This window comes from Ammospiza nelsoni, chromosome 9 (assembly GCF_027579445.1).
Source record: "Ammospiza nelsoni isolate bAmmNel1 chromosome 9, bAmmNel1.pri, whole genome shotgun sequence".
Taxonomy (NCBI): Eukaryota; Metazoa; Chordata; class Aves; order Passeriformes; family Passerellidae; genus Ammospiza; species Ammospiza nelsoni.
In genome coordinates this window covers 10,212,445-10,228,051 of record NC_080641.1, presented here as the reverse complement: position 1 = coordinate 10,228,051, position 15,607 = coordinate 10,212,445, and the positions used below count along the sequence as shown (strand labels likewise).

Genomic DNA, 15,607 nt, shown 5'->3' with positions numbered 1-15,607 from the left:
GGCACTGTACTATCTACATTAAAAATAAAATTTATTCCTAAGAAAGCTCCTGTAAAGTCCCAGCATGTTTTCATAAAACTAATTTTTATAGAAACGTGGTCTCAGGTTTTCAGGAAGAGGATTGGAAACACATTCAATTGCAGAAGCAGAAATTGCTTGGAGAACGTTTCCTTGTCACAAGTCTTGTTGTTATCCCACAACAATAAACTATAATTGCAGTATTACTTGTGTGCAAATCTGTTGAGATGTTTCTAGATACCAGCTCTGGGAGCTATTGTTAGAAAAGATTTATCATGCCATTAAACAAGGCAAGAGGATTTGGAAAAATAATTCAGGAAAACAGTCTGAACACGAAGTACATGGTACAGCAAACAAGAACTGCATATGGTACTTCTCATATTTGGATGAAGACAAAGTTGTTTATAATCTTAAATTATCAACATATGTAGGCTGCAGACTGTTTAATCTTCAAATAAATGCCTATTGTTCCTGTATTTCTCACTGAATGGATTTTTTTACGTTTGTATTTCCAGCTTTTGCAAACCAGCAAGCAACTACTGGATACAGACAGCAGCTTGTTTAGCTTTGAAATAGTTTTGACTTTTGGCTAAACACAGTAAAAAAAGGTCTCTTGTGTACTTGTGGGGTTGTGTTTGTTATATTTTGGGGTTTTTTTTACAGTTTGAGTATGCAAGATTTTACCTGATAAATCATGGCTAAGCTTGTTACTTGACAAAAAAATCTATCACCTGGAATACTTACTGCATTTTTCTGATGCCAGTGTCCTGCACTGGCCATGGAAAGGCAGCATTGCCAGGCGCTGCAACAGAGAGAGGGACAGCCTGACACATCCACAGCACCTGAGTCACTCACTGAAGGTTCCCAAAGCCCCAAAAAGCTGAGATCTTCCCCCAGAAGTGGGAGTTTGGAAACTGCCTTGGGGCTTCAGTGAGGAAATTCCAAGTGTACCAGGAAAAGGGAAGTGTTCCCTAGGAACTGACATTGAGTTTTGATGCCACAAAATGATAAGTATGAAAAGAGGTTTGTATGCTGGGACTGACTGAAGTCTCTTTCTTCTTATTTTAAGGGTATGAACATAATCTTCCATGTGGCTTTGGCTCTTTTAAAGGTAAGTAATCTTTTGAAAAATTTATTTTGTTTTATTAAACTAAAACACTGATTATCTTAATATCATGTCTAAAGGAACAATAATAGTGGGACCTCTGGAGAAGTGAATGAAGGAGAAATATCCATTTGCATAGAGATGTCTTCAAAATTATACTTATGAGAGATATGCTTTTATTAAACTTAATAATATCATAAAGCTTGTGGAACAAGGGATACAGTCTAAAGATTTAAATGTCTCATGTAATAACTGTGAAGAAAACAATTCAGATTCATTTCACAGCATATCTGTTTTGTGTCTAGGTTCTTTTGTATAAAACATTATTGACTGGTATCAAATGTATTTGTGATACTGAGAGAGGAAAATAAATCTCTAATATGGAGAACTTCTGTGTCACCATCATATTTTCTGAAAAATCCTCTTTGTCCAGGATTCTTCTCCTGGGAAACTGAGAGGCCTCAGAGAAAAAGGAAAACAATATTAAGTCATTTACTTCTCCTATGTTTTGCTGCTTTAGAATGTGGTTTGGAGATTGTTTGTCCAATAGGTGGTTGGTTGATTGGTTTCATATGAATTGTTTTGATTTAATGAACATTCATGGTCAGGATGTGTTGGACTCTGGAGAGAGTCACGAGACTCATTATCATTCTTTGTAGCCTTCTGTAAGTATCCTTTCTCTATTCTTTGGTTTATTATAGTATTCTTTAATATAATATCATATAATAAAATAATAAATTAGCCTACTAAGAACATGGAGTCAGATTTATTCCTTCCTGCCACAGGGCCCCCAGAAAATACCACACTTCTGCCTTTGGTATGGACACAATATTTACCTAAACAAATAAACCTGTAGGTAAAGCACTGGGTGCAGTGAGATGAGCTCAGAGTTATCTTACACTGACCTCCATGAGTTGGCTCTGGTTCAAATCCAACCCACATGCAAGCACACAGTATGGAATTTGAAATTTGACAGGGTAGAACAACCTGTCACTCCTAATACACCCATCCCATAAAGGGGATACAGACTGGAACCACTGCACTCCTGCTGCTCCTCCAGTGGGATTTCCTTGTCATTTTCCTAGAAAGAGCAAACAGCTGCTGATTGAGTTACTCAGCAATGAATAATTCTCAGAGATTCAGCTTCTATGGCACAAAATCCTATGGCAGAAGTGCTCCCCACCAGGAATATACATCCATGTGCTGCTGTGAACAGAGCAATTTGAAAATTTCAAGCATATATATTTGCCCAGAATTATGCTATCTCCTGAGGTGGGAGGGACCAAAGGATCACTGAGTTCAACTTGAGGGCAGGTGAATTCAGGGAAGTACTGCAGTGTGGGCAGGAGATAGTGCATATCCTTATGGGGAGGAAGTATCCAAAATAACCTGTGTTTTCCTGTTTTACACAAATTATGTAGAAAAATGGGGTTGTGATTCTCTACCCGAATGCATGTATGTAATGAAGACTCCTAGAAACAGGAAATCGGTTTCATATATCTTTCCAGGGAAGTGCTCCTACACAAATTGAAATTTGTAAAAGGGAGGAAGGAAAATGCATGCTCTTTTCTTCCTGTTTCATGGGGGTTTTTTGCAGCTGTGGGGGCTTTTTAATATGCCATTTTTCCAGGCCAGTACAAATAATGGGAAATCTGGTTATGGCATGCTAGTGAGAGGAATAGTGGATTTGTCTTTACAAACAAGCTGTGGGTCTACTGGGAGAGAAAAGAAACAATGGGAAGGATTCCACTGATTGATGAATGGAAAGAGATATTTGTTTTTACAAATAAACTTTAGGTTTGCTGATAAATGAAATTAGACATTGAAAGATGAAAGTAGTAATGGGGAAGAAAAACCCTTAAATTCCATAAGAATTAAAAATTAAAAGGGAGGGTTGTACATTAGAGGGAAATCTTTGGTATCAGGTGTATTGGGAGGACTGAACCTCTCAAGTAGCTCAGCCAGTGGGGAAAGAGAGAAGGGAAATGTGGCTGGGAAATTGGGATAAAAAGGAGGCTGCATCCTCCAAAAATTTGAGAGACCCCAGGTGAATGCCCCATGGCCTCTCCCTTTATTGGAATAAAGTAAAAGGACTCCTCTGTCTCCTTTTTGGACACAAACCTCTGATGTTTGTGGATTAATTTTCCTGACACTAATGAGGAAGGAAAGGGAAGAACCCAGCCCACAGCCAGCAGGTTTGCTGCTGTCATGGCAGGAACAGGTTCTGGGAAGAGGCAGAGGTGCCAACTCAGGGATCTTAAAGCTAAAGAAGAAAAGGAAGAGAACTTGCACAGAGCTGCAGATGGCTGACAGGGTTTTCAGGGAAGGAGAACCAAGTTCAATTTAATTATGAAAGCTTTGGGACCACCTGCTGCTGTGAGAGTGAAGGGTTGAACCAAGGTTAGCAGCAGAACAAGTGTTTAGAAAATATAACTTTGGAAAGAATTCATGGGTGTCATACAGCAAACAAGGAATTTTTTTCCTGCTGAGCAATTAGCCCAGTTTCTTTTAACCACAAGTGTTCAGTCTTCATTTTATATATACCCCATGACATGCTGCTTGTCCAGTTGACTGTTTCTATTTGGATATTCCAGAAGAAAATTGTGACATTCGCATTCTCTGAAAAATGCCTTCGCCCAGGATTTTTCTCCTGGGAAGCTGAGACGCCTCAGAGAAAAGGAAAACAATTCTTATCTCATTTGCTTCTCCTGTGTTTTGCTCATGTGGAATGTGTTTGGAGATTGTTTACCCACAGGTGATTGTTTCATTGGATTCTGCTGTGAGTTGTTTTGACTCTTTGGCCAATCAGGGCCAAGCTGTGTCAAGACTTTGGGAAGTTTTCAATATTATCTTTTCAGCATTGTGTAAATATCCTTCCTGTATTCCTCAATATAGTTTAGTATAACATTCTTTATTACAATATAATATCATAAAATAATACATTAACCTTCTAAGAACATAAAGTGAAATTCATCATTCTTTCTTCATCAGGACACCCTGCAAATACAATAGAAAATTCAATAATGTAAATTTTAACTCTTATTTATAACTATTTTCTAAGTTAAAGAGTTGGGTTTAATTCTGCTTGTGGCAGTCATAGTACTTCTTCTTGCATGTGTATGCTGTAGCTGCCTGTTTTAGAAGTAATAGACACTAAAAAAATGGTAAAGGAGGTTTTATGAGACAAAGTATTTCTGTAGTGCAGCCAAACAAAGAAAATTGAGGTAAGAAAGGTAAGATTCTAAATCAGAAACACTCACCTAAGAGCACAGTTCCACAGTGGCATGGAGGTGGAGCTGGTGCTTACATAAAATTGAATTAGCATTCTAATTTTCTTTCAGCAAGAATTGCTCTTCTGTTAGGGAAGAAAATAGTTGAGAATGAAGTCACTTTTGTCCTATTCAAATGTGTTCATAATCTCTCCTAATCATGAGGAGCAAAGTGGTTTAGTGTGGTGCTCTTTTCAAGTTCTAGAACCTGAATATGCTGCAGAAAAACTGCTTTAAAAACTGCATTTCAAAGCTCTTGTCTGTCTCTGATTCTGCAGTGAATGAAAACAACTCCTAAGGATTTGTTCTTTATTAAAAGAGAGCAATTATTCTCTCATCCACAATCTCTTGGATTAGTTTAAATTTGGATAAGGGAATACTGAAGCTGTTATTGTGGAAATGCCACTTTCCTTGCTTCTAGTGAATTGTGTGCATCCAAATCCCTCACTAAATAGCAGTAGAAGAGAAGCTTTTATCTGGAACTCTCCTGCACCCACGGCTGTGTCTCACAGGGAGTGCTGTTAGTTTGGACACAACAGCGCTACTTCTGTGACCAATTGCCTGAGACATCTTGGTGCAGTCATCCTCAGAAAATAAACATTTGAGACACGGAGGAATCCCTCCTCTTCCCTTCTCCCACACCCTGAGTATGCTTGCAGCAATGAACACTTGGAGGATTAAAGCTCTTTAGCTGTGAAAACCAAGTTTGGGCATTAATCTGATTTCTTATCAAAGGCAGACATGGAGTTCTGTTCTGTAGCATCCAAATGTGCTGCACAGCCTGCTCAGGGTCCCCAGCTGGTGGCACTGTCTCACACTGGGAGTCACTGACTTGCATCATGTAGGGACTGCATCTGAATTACCCTTCAGCATCCTCAGCTGCTGGAAATCCTGACTCCTCATCTCTCATTTTCTGAGCAGTGGAAAATGCAATGAAGCACTGGCATGTGAAGAGAACCCCAGTGTGGAAAAAGGCAGCATAAAAATCTGTGGTTTAAAACAACCCAACAAACAGCATTGATGTTTTAATTTTTAAAATCCATTTAAGGTGATTAATGAGAATGACAGGGAATAATATACCCTTCCAGTGCCAGCACACTTCCTAATCCCATGTGTCATCAGCTAGTTTGTTTCTTTGCTGGAAATTATAAGCATTAAAATCCTCACGTATGCTAAGAAAAAGAAATAAATTGTAAGCTTCCTTTCTTATTTTAGTATTTCATAGAATCATAGAATGTCCTGAGCTGTAGGGGACCCCCAAGAACCATCCAAGTCCAGCTCCTGTCCCTGCCCAGACCCCCCAACAATCCCACCTTGTTCATCCCTTGGAGCATTGTCCAAACCCTCCTGGAGCTCTGGCAGCCTTGGGGCTGTGCCCGTTACCTGGGGAGCCTGGGCAGTGCCAGCACCCTCTGGGGAAGAACCTTTTCCTAATATCTAACCTAAACTGTGGTGTTGTGAGGTCCTCAGGACGAGGTGAGAGATGAGAATTTGACTCCATGTTCTCAGAAGGCTGATTTATTTTATTATATTATATTAAAAGAAAATGCTATACTACCACTATACTAAACTATAGAGAAAAGATACAGACAGAATGGTAAAAAAGAATGAATAATAAAAACCCCTGACTGACCAGAGTCCCGACACAGCTGGCTGTGATTGGTCATTAAGTCAACACAATTCACATGGAACCAATCAAAGATGCACCTGTTGGTAAGCAGCCTCCAGACCACATTCCAAGCAATCAGATAATTATTGTTTTCATTTCTTTTCTGAGGCTTCTCAGGAGAAAAATCCTGGGCAAAGGAGTTTTTTCAGAAAATATCATGGTGGCACTAAACCACCCCTGACCCACCTGCAGCTGTTCCCTGGGGCCTGTCACTGGTCACCAGAGGGATTTCCCTGATTCATTCTTAAATCTTGTTTATGGTCTTAGAACTTGGCAAAACTAGCTAAAGGCAAACTTTATTTTGGAATTAGCAAACTGAGACAAGAATTAAACAAGGCAAGAAGATTTGGAAAATATAATTCAGGAAAAAAATTCATGATTGTGCAGAATTCAGGGTCTAGATTCACTGTTGTGGCTGTTAATTCCTGAAAAGGCAGGGAAGAGCATGTGGTCACTGGAAATGTAACAGTGAACCAGAGGCTTTAAAAATAGGTGCACGGCCAAACCTTTCATTTTTAGAGTTCATGTCCTCATCCTCCTGAAGTGTGTGATCCACAATACTTAAGCTCAGTTTTGCTTACTGAGTTTTAATCTGTGTGACTGTTAAAAAATATGTTGCTTAATGCTAGAGGAAAGCCATAGTTCTGATCAGGAAAGTTTATAATACTGAAAAGAAAATGGGTAGAAAGGAGTGAGAAATGTTTTTGTTACTGCTTGTGTTTTCCAGCCAGTGCTTTGTTATCTTAGAGATATTTACTCTGGTCCCTATAATATCTTAAACCCAGTACTTTTCTGCATTTTTCCTTGAATTCAGGTCAAGATGAGCAGCATTTCTAATGGGCCTTGTGAGTTCTGACACTCACTCCTCCTCTCTGCATGTGATAGGTGATACCTGAGTGTTACACAAATAGGAGAGTTGTGTTTCTTGGTTATTTCTGCTGGCACCTTTCAGTCTCAAAGCCCTTTGTGTCAGTCAGTGTCCCAGACATCAGGGAGCACTATCCCAACTACAATGGCAGGGATGGCAGATGTAGATTCTAAAAGAAAATGTGTCCAAATTACCTTGGTTAAGGAGGGTTATTTATTACCTTTATTTCATTCTGTATCTGGACTGAAAAGACCTCTGGGGCTGAAGAACTGCTTCTCTGCTCTGTTGTGTCATTATGTGATACAGCATCTATTTTAGAACCTGCACCAGCAGCTTTCAGAACTGTGCTGGAAGGCAATTTCTCTTAGTCCTGATGAGATTTATTACTGATGGTTTTACCCTCAGCTACTCTTACATCAGCATTGTCCTTCAACCTAAACAGTTCCCTTCCAGCACCACTCCCACTTGCTTTTATCACCTTGAAATGTTGATAGATCCCATTCACATTGTTTATTAAATAACCCAGTGCTCTCAGTGTTGTTGAACTCCTGTGCATCTTCTGCATCACCTCCAGGGTGACTGGATCTTTAACAGGAGTCACATCATGTTGTATTTTCTTATTTCTAAAGAATTTTGCTCTGATAACTCTGAGGACTGTGTTGTACTCTTATGTTTGTGTGAAATATTATTCCTGACTAACCAGAGGGTTCCACAAATACTTTGTCCCAACCTTAGAAGGGAATTTGTGTAATAGCAAAAATTCTGAATGAAATTGGGCTGTACGTCTGTATACATTCACATTTCAATTCTTAAGGAACGCATCATCAATTGTAGGTTTTCTTTCTTCACTTTGTCTTCCTTGGGCAGACATGTGACCTAACCCCTCTCAGATTTTACCCAGATCAGTTCTCTCCTGAATTTCCACTTCCACCAGAACCTTCAAATCAGATCTGAAATTTTGTTCTGTGTTAAAGGCACAGTTTAAAAATTTCTCCTTGTGAGAAGTGGAGGTAGTCAGAGCAGTCATCTGTCTTTGAGCACCTTAAGTCCTGCTGATCATGGGAAAGTTCTACCCTTTCATTCCCTCAGGGGAATATGTGGCTGCCAGTGGAAACTGAAATGACCAGTGGGACATCCCTTGGGATTGTGCCTCCCTTGATCATCTGCTCCTGAAATTATCACTTGCCACAATCTAGCCTGGGGCATTAATGTTTCAAAAGTAGTCTTGTCTTTTAAGGAAATGAAAAAGGAAAAACACAAGGGATTCAAGTCATCACAGCAAGTAAGAAAATCAGTTTTATCCTTTATATGAAAGCAAGCAATATAAGAAAAAGTTTGAGTGACCAACTTGTTCCATATCTTACAGAAATTCTGTGTAATCGTATTGGCTAAGCCTCTGAAGGCAGTGAAGACTGCATGGGTGCTTGTTTTAGGTAAAACTTGCATATTGCCAATGCAGATAATTCAGAAATGTCAATTGCCTTTGAGTCAGGAATGAAATTATGGCAATTACTGTAATTTTTGAGAAGTATCAGATGAAAAGTGCACTAAGACTGTAGGTAATGTGACTTAGGCCTTGTGTTGAAGAGTTTTGATTCTTGCTCTGTTCTTTCTTTGCATTTGCAATGGCTTGAGGAGCCTGAACTGATTTTTAAGTCAGCATTGCTTTAGACCAGTAGTTGACAAAGTGACAAGCAGAACTTCTTTCCAGCCAGAACTGGGTTTGATTCTAGGTGAGCTGGTTTAGTCTGCTGTAGAATTGCATTACATTTTCAAAAGGCTCTTCTCAAGGAAAAAATCAGAAATATCCACAGTAGAATCAAAGGCAAAATAGATGTCCTTTATTTTTATATCACCTTTTTTATATCTTCTTCATGTAACTGATTCCAGCTAAGAACTGACACCTGAGGAAGTGAAGAGGATCCTGAATTCTTTGGAGCTAGAGATCAGAACCATCTGTTCTCCAAATTCAGGCTTTAAGAGGCTCTCAGAGTACTGGTTTTGTATTTTTAATTGAAGATTTCCTTAAATTTTAAGTTTTGCTGGGCTAAATAATTCTTCCCACAGACCTACTTTCTCTACCCCAAAAACCTCTCTTGGGTGACTTTTGGAGATTATGTCTTTAGAAAGAGAAATCTGTGCTTGAAAATGTCCAGATTCATTCAACTTCCAGACCACTGATTTTCCAGCCTTAATATAACAAATTTTCTCTTTTTACAAGTCCACATTTATTTGTGTGTTGAAAATCCATCCTGTGCTGATTAGTTAGTCTCTCTGCCCATTTGATCTCCTCACACCTAAAATCAGTTCTACTCCAATTCGGTCAATGTTCACCCTAAGTTTTGAATTTTGAGGGTGGAGAGATACTCCCTTTTCAAAAAGAAGATTGATAGCAGAGAAAATAACATGAATTTTGTTGACCTGAATGTCCTTAGCAGCACTGAACTGCGATTTATATATTAATGATTCCTATTATATCATGTGTTGGTAATTTCTAGATGTTGGAAAGATAAGATGGTGTTTTCAAGGTTACATACAGTTCTGACTGAAACCATTATTTTTATTATAATTATTTTAAATAATTATTAAATATTTATACATAAAAATAAATATTATAATTATTTTAAGTATAATTTAAATATAGTGTGTCTATTTCATGTACCTAGTAAATCTTATCATTCTTTGGGAAAATATTTTCTTCAAGATTGTGATTGAAATGAATGAAAACATACAAATCATCATTCCACACCAGCCTTGTACTGGCTTGTCTACCCCAGTGTCTCATTGCCAGCAGCAGATATGTGGCAAAGACTTCTAAGAATTTTCTTTTGCCTCTGGCAATTTATGTCTTGAAAACTCTGAGAAAAAAGTGGTGTCTCATGTTTAATAATTCTGCATGGATTGTTATTTCATGGCCTTTTTTTGCTGGCTTTTTGAACACGTGAGTGAGTACCGCAGAGATTTTCTGAGTTTAATGATTATTTTGTTTTCTTTGGACCCTGTGACTTTCATGTGAGGTTCCTGTGTCAGCAGGCATTTTGGACACTTGCTATCTCTTCATTTTCTCCACTACACTCAGGACTTTATAAGGCAGCAATTTCTGTTTTCAAGGCTTAATAATCACAGTCTGTTCTTATCTGCTCCTTTTGGAGCCTTCTGATTCTCTCTAAATACTTCTCCATTTCTGTTATCCCTCTTTTGAAAAGGGAGGATCAGCATGGTGAATGATGCCAGAGAAGAATCCCACATGAAATTACTAAAGAATAATGGTGTTCTCTGGTTAGATCTCTGCTCTTCCCCTGTCAGCTCCCACCATTTGATGCATTTTGTTGACCTCCACTGTGCACTGATCTGATATTTTCATAGGACTCTCCTCAGTGAGTCCCAAGATCCATTTCTGAGTAGCAATTGTCAGCTCTCAGTCTATCATTTATGTGGAAAATTGATGCTGTTCTCCGTATGTATCAATTTAGATTTATCTGCATTGACTTTCCTTGGCTGTTCTGCTGCCCAGTCACTCAGTCTTTTATGGCCCTTCTGCAGTTCTTTATTGTAACCCCTGTCTTTAAATCCCTGAATAATTTAGGAGATCTGCAGACAATCATCCCATCCTTCCCCCTCTTTCCAAGGTGTTCAGGAACCAACCAGGATGGATCCCTGCTGGAACCTGCTGTGGAAACCAGTTGGTTTCATGTGTTCTCTCCTTTGCTAAATCCAGATTACACAGCTTTAATTACCCCTGAAGAATAGAAAACACAAAGTAATTTCTGCTAAGAGGTAAATTCTTACTGTGGCCATGATGTCATTCATGTGGACTTTCAGAGCTGTTCTGGTGCTGAACGTCTTATCCTTTGACAGGAGTAGACTAATGTCACTGTCTTGTTTTCTGAAAAATCCCTTTGCCAGGATTTCTTCTCCTGGGAAGCTGAGAAGTCTCAGGGAAAAATTATCTTGTTTACTTCTCCAGTGTTTTGCTGCTTTGGAATGTGGTTGGAGATTGTTTATCCAACATGTGAATTGTTTTAATTTAATGACCAATCACAGTCAGCTGTGTTGGGACTCTGGAAGGAGTCACAAGTTTTTCATTAGTATCTTGTTAAGCCTTCTGTAAAGTGTCTTTTCTTTATTCTTTAGTATAGTTTTAGTATAGCATAACATAACACAATCCTTCTAAGAGTATGGAGTCAGATTCATCAATTCCTCCTTCATGCTGAGTACCCTGAAAATACCACAGACTTCAAATATAACCTTTTTTCTTCCCATCTTAGTCTATTTAGCTTTTCAAAGTCAGTCATTTTTGCCACGAAAATACAGAGATTTAATATTTTAAAATGCAGAGATTTATAAAGGACTGCCCATCAAGATCCTTGGTATCTTGGTACAGAACATAAATAATTTCAAGTAATATTCTGTATGTTTTTGTTTACTGTGAGACTATTTTGGCATTAATTTCTTCTGAGTTCAGTGGGCCTCAGCTGTGTGAGTCTGAACTGCATCAGAGCTGTGTGAGTGAGCAGGCATTTCATGGATAGGAAGGCCAGAAACAGAATTTACCTGCACTTACAGACCAGATAGACCATGAGATGGAAGTCAAAGCATGAGTAATGTGTGTTTATCCTCCGATATCTTAGTTTCTGCCTTAGTTATTACCTTTTTGGTCATTTTTAGATTTTAAATTCACTTCAGTCAGGCCCTTCTGAAGAATTTGAGACAGCAATCCAATGGCATACATGAAGGAAAAATCACAATTCCTGGTCAGACATGGATAAAAATAAGATGTGTGTTCAGTGGGGATATCGAAATAAATAAGAATGGTAGGAAATCTAAAAATCCGAATGATGATTTACAGTTACACTGTGTGAAAGGAATTGCTGAAAAACATGGAACAATGGATTTCAGCTGATAAAATTAAGGAGATTTTTTGGTCAAGCCTTGGAAGTTTTTGTATTTGAAACCTCTTCTGTAAAAAAATCCAGGCCTGATGTAGAAAATATAGTGATGGTAGTAGACTACATCTCTTGGGAAAATAATCCTGCAGGTAATTTTCCTCATTCCTAAAAAATTGCACCTCATTTATAACCTGAATTCACCTGGCTTTCCCCTTTAACTATTGGATCGCATTACAAATTTTTAGACTTCCAGACTTTTTTTAATCATCAGTTAATACCATTTTTCATAGGCCTAGACCTTAACCAAAATAAACCAAACCTGAATTTCTGTCAGAGCTATTAGCTGATTAAAGTCTGATTTACACAAGAATTAAAGGCTTTTGACACTGCTGGTGCTCTGAATTCCCCATACTGTTGGGGTCACTGGTGGCTCTGTGCCTGGTCAGTTCTGTAATTCTTCCCAGCACTTCCAGTGCTCTTACTTTTTCCTTTTTAATGTTTTAAGCAAGGTTTTCATTCACATAGAACAGCAGAACATGATGTTTCTAGAATATCATGCTGACCAGCATGTGTTTAACATAGAATTCAGAAATAGGCAAAGGTGCCTCCTTTCCTTTAAACCCTTTCCCTACAAACATTTCTGGTGTGTAAGCTGTGCTGGGTTGGCCATTGTGTGCAGAGTCACAGGCTGAAAAAGAAACCTGAGTCTCTGGAGCTGTGTGTGGGTGGAGCTTGGAAGGAATGGGTTCCCATCCTGGCCACAGCCTTAAACTGGAATGAAATGTGTGTTGGTTGTGGCTTCTGTGCACAAGGCCCTCAGTGAACACCTGCATCTCAGCCTGGCAGAGCTGCAGCAGCCTTTGCAGATTTTCACCTGCAGAACACTGGTTTGTAAGCTGGGGGATTTAAATCAACTGGCAGAGCACCATCTGTGCTAGCAGCCTGTTCACTGCTGCGCATCTGCAGGGCCTTCAGCTGAGTCAATCCTGCATCATCATCCTTGAGGCCCCATTGGCATCTTCTGGTGCCTTGGACCTCTGACTTCTGCTTTAATGCTTTTCCCAACTCCTTCATGTGTCACCTCAAGCCAGCATCTTCAAATATCACTCCCTATCACCCTATATATTAAAATGCAGATTAAATAAATTAAAATTCTTAGTATAATTATACGCAGTTCACTTTTCACTCAATGACTTCCACATTTTATCTACTCATAAATATATTTATTACTTTAAATCAGTGACCTCATCCTATGAATATTTACTTTCTATTAGTATTTGAAGTAAATCTGCTTTTTTCTTGATATGTTAGGAAAATTATTTTTAGAGTTAAAATATACAGTTACAGAACTGTTTGCCATTGATGTGGTTTAGAGCTTCTCACAATATTTTAAATTATGAGCTTTATGTTAGAAATGTGGAGTATTTCTGTCTATTGCAATTGGAAAGCATTTGGAAATGGGTGTTGTTCTGTTACACACCCCATTTAATGGTGAGGCTAAAACGAAGGAGCATAAAGATGTGAAAAACGCCGATCACTTGTTTTTAAATTTTTGAAAGTTTAATAGTAATAAAATGGTTATAAAAATAGTAATACAACTAGAGTAATAATAATTGTGACAATTTGGATTAGGACAACATGAGACATTAAAAACAAAGAGTTAGGGACAGTCCAGGTACTTTTTTCTGGGCAGCACAAGCCCGAAAAAGGACACCCGTTAACAGAGGATTAACCCTTAAAAACAACAGCCTGTTGCATATTTATACACCTCATACATGATGCATAAATTCCATTCAAACACAGGATTCTGTCTGGTCATCATCTGCTTCTTCCTCTGAATTCTAACAGTGCCTTCGAGGCGGGAAGAAGTTAGTTTCTTCTGATAATGGAGCAATAAATTCTCTTTCTCTGAAAGATTCAGGTGTCCTGTGGCTGCTATCTCGCTGCCGGTCCTTTCTTTAAAAAAAGTACTCTACATAGCATAGTTTCTATTTTAACATTTCTTATAACCTAAAACCGATTATTGTGATCTTTAACACAATACTTAAGAGAATTAATGCAGCATTACTTTCTAACACAACACATAATATTCATGTTAATATTTGCCAAAAGCCAATCATAAACAGTCATTTTTCACCAAGCCATGTTTTCCAAGCCAGCCGTGCGAGCTGGAGCAGCACCTGCCGTGCTGCCTGTGGCAGATGGCCGAGGCAGGTGGGCCGTGCTCGGCACAGGGAGGTGCCCGGGCCGCTCCAGGTGTGACATCATTGCATTCTGCTCACAAACGTGCGCCGCTTTTCTAGAATCCATGCAAACGCATGTGCTGACATCACTCCCTGTGTGCCCATCGCCTCCGGGATTAGAAGCACCTCCCGAGAGCGCAGCGCTGGTGTTTTACATGACTGAGTTTCAGCCACAGACGGGCTGGGCTGTGTGTGACTCCCCGGGCGCATCCCCCCAGCCTGGCCCCACTCCGGTGGCCATTGGCAGGGTTGGGGTGCCCTGCCCCACCCACCCCGTGGCTGTTTCATCATTGCCAAGCAGGCTGCATGTACGAGCGATTCCATCGGCTGGGAGGCCGATCCCTCCCCGCTAAAGGAGCCTGAAAGGATGCGGCTGATGTGCTGCTGATGGAACAGAGAGAGCCCAGCAGCGAGCTGGCGGAGGGTGGGAGCCGTCCGTCCGTCCGTGCTCACTATTGGTTTCTTATTACGGCATTCTCCCCCTGAGAGGCTCCCGGTGCCCAGGCACCCCCTCCTCCTCCTCCTCCTTCTCCTGTTTCCCCTCCTCCTGCTGCTCCCAGCCCCCCTTTCCCACCCGTTCGTGGCTGATGCTGAGCTGTGGGAGCGGGATTGCAATGAGCTCATCCTTTTCTCTGTGCAGCCTCACAACTGCCCGGGCTCTGCTGCCCTTCCCGGCTCCCGCACACCCGCACTGAGCCCCCGCCGCTCGCCCTTGCTCTGCTCCCAGCACAGCTGCTCCGTCCGTGCTCGTTCCCTGCCATTTTCCTGCTTTTTATGTGCATTTTTAGATCCATGGTTTCTCTGGTTTGTTTTTCAAATCTCCTTCGGACTCTGGCTGAGCCAGCACGGTGGATCATATTTTTCCTTGATTCTTAGCAAAGATGCTTTTCTCCTCCTAAGAGGCTAAAGGGGCGTTGCTGGAGCAGCCATCCAAACCCATTCCAGAGACTGGAGGCTGGCTCTCCTCATCTTGCACTTTTGGAAATTGCCGTTCATAAAGCCTGTTCTTCTCACTCTGGATTCTTACTACTTGCTGCTCATGGAAGAAGGGGTACCTTGCAAAAGCCCGGCTCCCAAGCTCACCCCACCTGCCAAGAAGTCCCAGGACATGCACGACGAGAGGAGCAAGCTGGTGAATGAATACGCGTGTCGGGTGCTGGAACTTCTGGGCATGGGGCATCGCCTCTTTGTGCCTCGGCTGCTTGCGGTGAGATCACCTTTTCATGAAATGAATTCCTTGGGAATTGGCCATTCACCCTCCCAACCCTGCCTCTGCCCCCAGGAGGGATGAGAGGGCTCCTGTTTTTTTCTCTCAGCTCTTCATAATCCATCTCTTAAGCACTGAGTCCTTCTCTCTGATGTTAGCTCAGCAAGGCTGGACTCTAGTCCTGCTAATGGGGACCAGTGCCACTCCTTAACTAGCTTGAAGGATCATCACCCCGGGCTGAATCATAAAAAAACCATCTTTTCTAAATCCCTGAGTGCTTTTGTTCTCAGTAATGATTCCAGATAAGCAGTGTGCCCAGTCACCTTCTAGGTACTGACA

General features: G+C 40.4%; 1 protein-coding gene across 6 annotated transcripts in view; it reads left to right on the top strand.

Annotated features, from left to right (window-relative positions):
* The window catches only part of RABGAP1L (RAB GTPase activating protein 1 like), a 229,924-nt gene that overhangs the window by 150,230 nt on the left and 64,087 nt on the right, over positions 1-15,607 (top strand). For 5 of the 6 annotated variants that reach the window (XR_009418983.1, XM_059478392.1, XM_059478391.1 and 2 more), the window contains one exon: positions 1,088-1,129. Coding sequence is in view for 5 of the 6 variants with exons in the window: in XM_059478392.1 (XP_059334375.1) it covers positions 1,088-1,129 (42 nt within the window). In the remaining variant the exon portion in view is untranslated. Of the gene's footprint in view, positions 1-1,087; positions 1,130-14,988; positions 15,269-15,607 lie in introns of those variants that run through there. The other variant, XM_059478395.1, reaches the window with a different exon arrangement.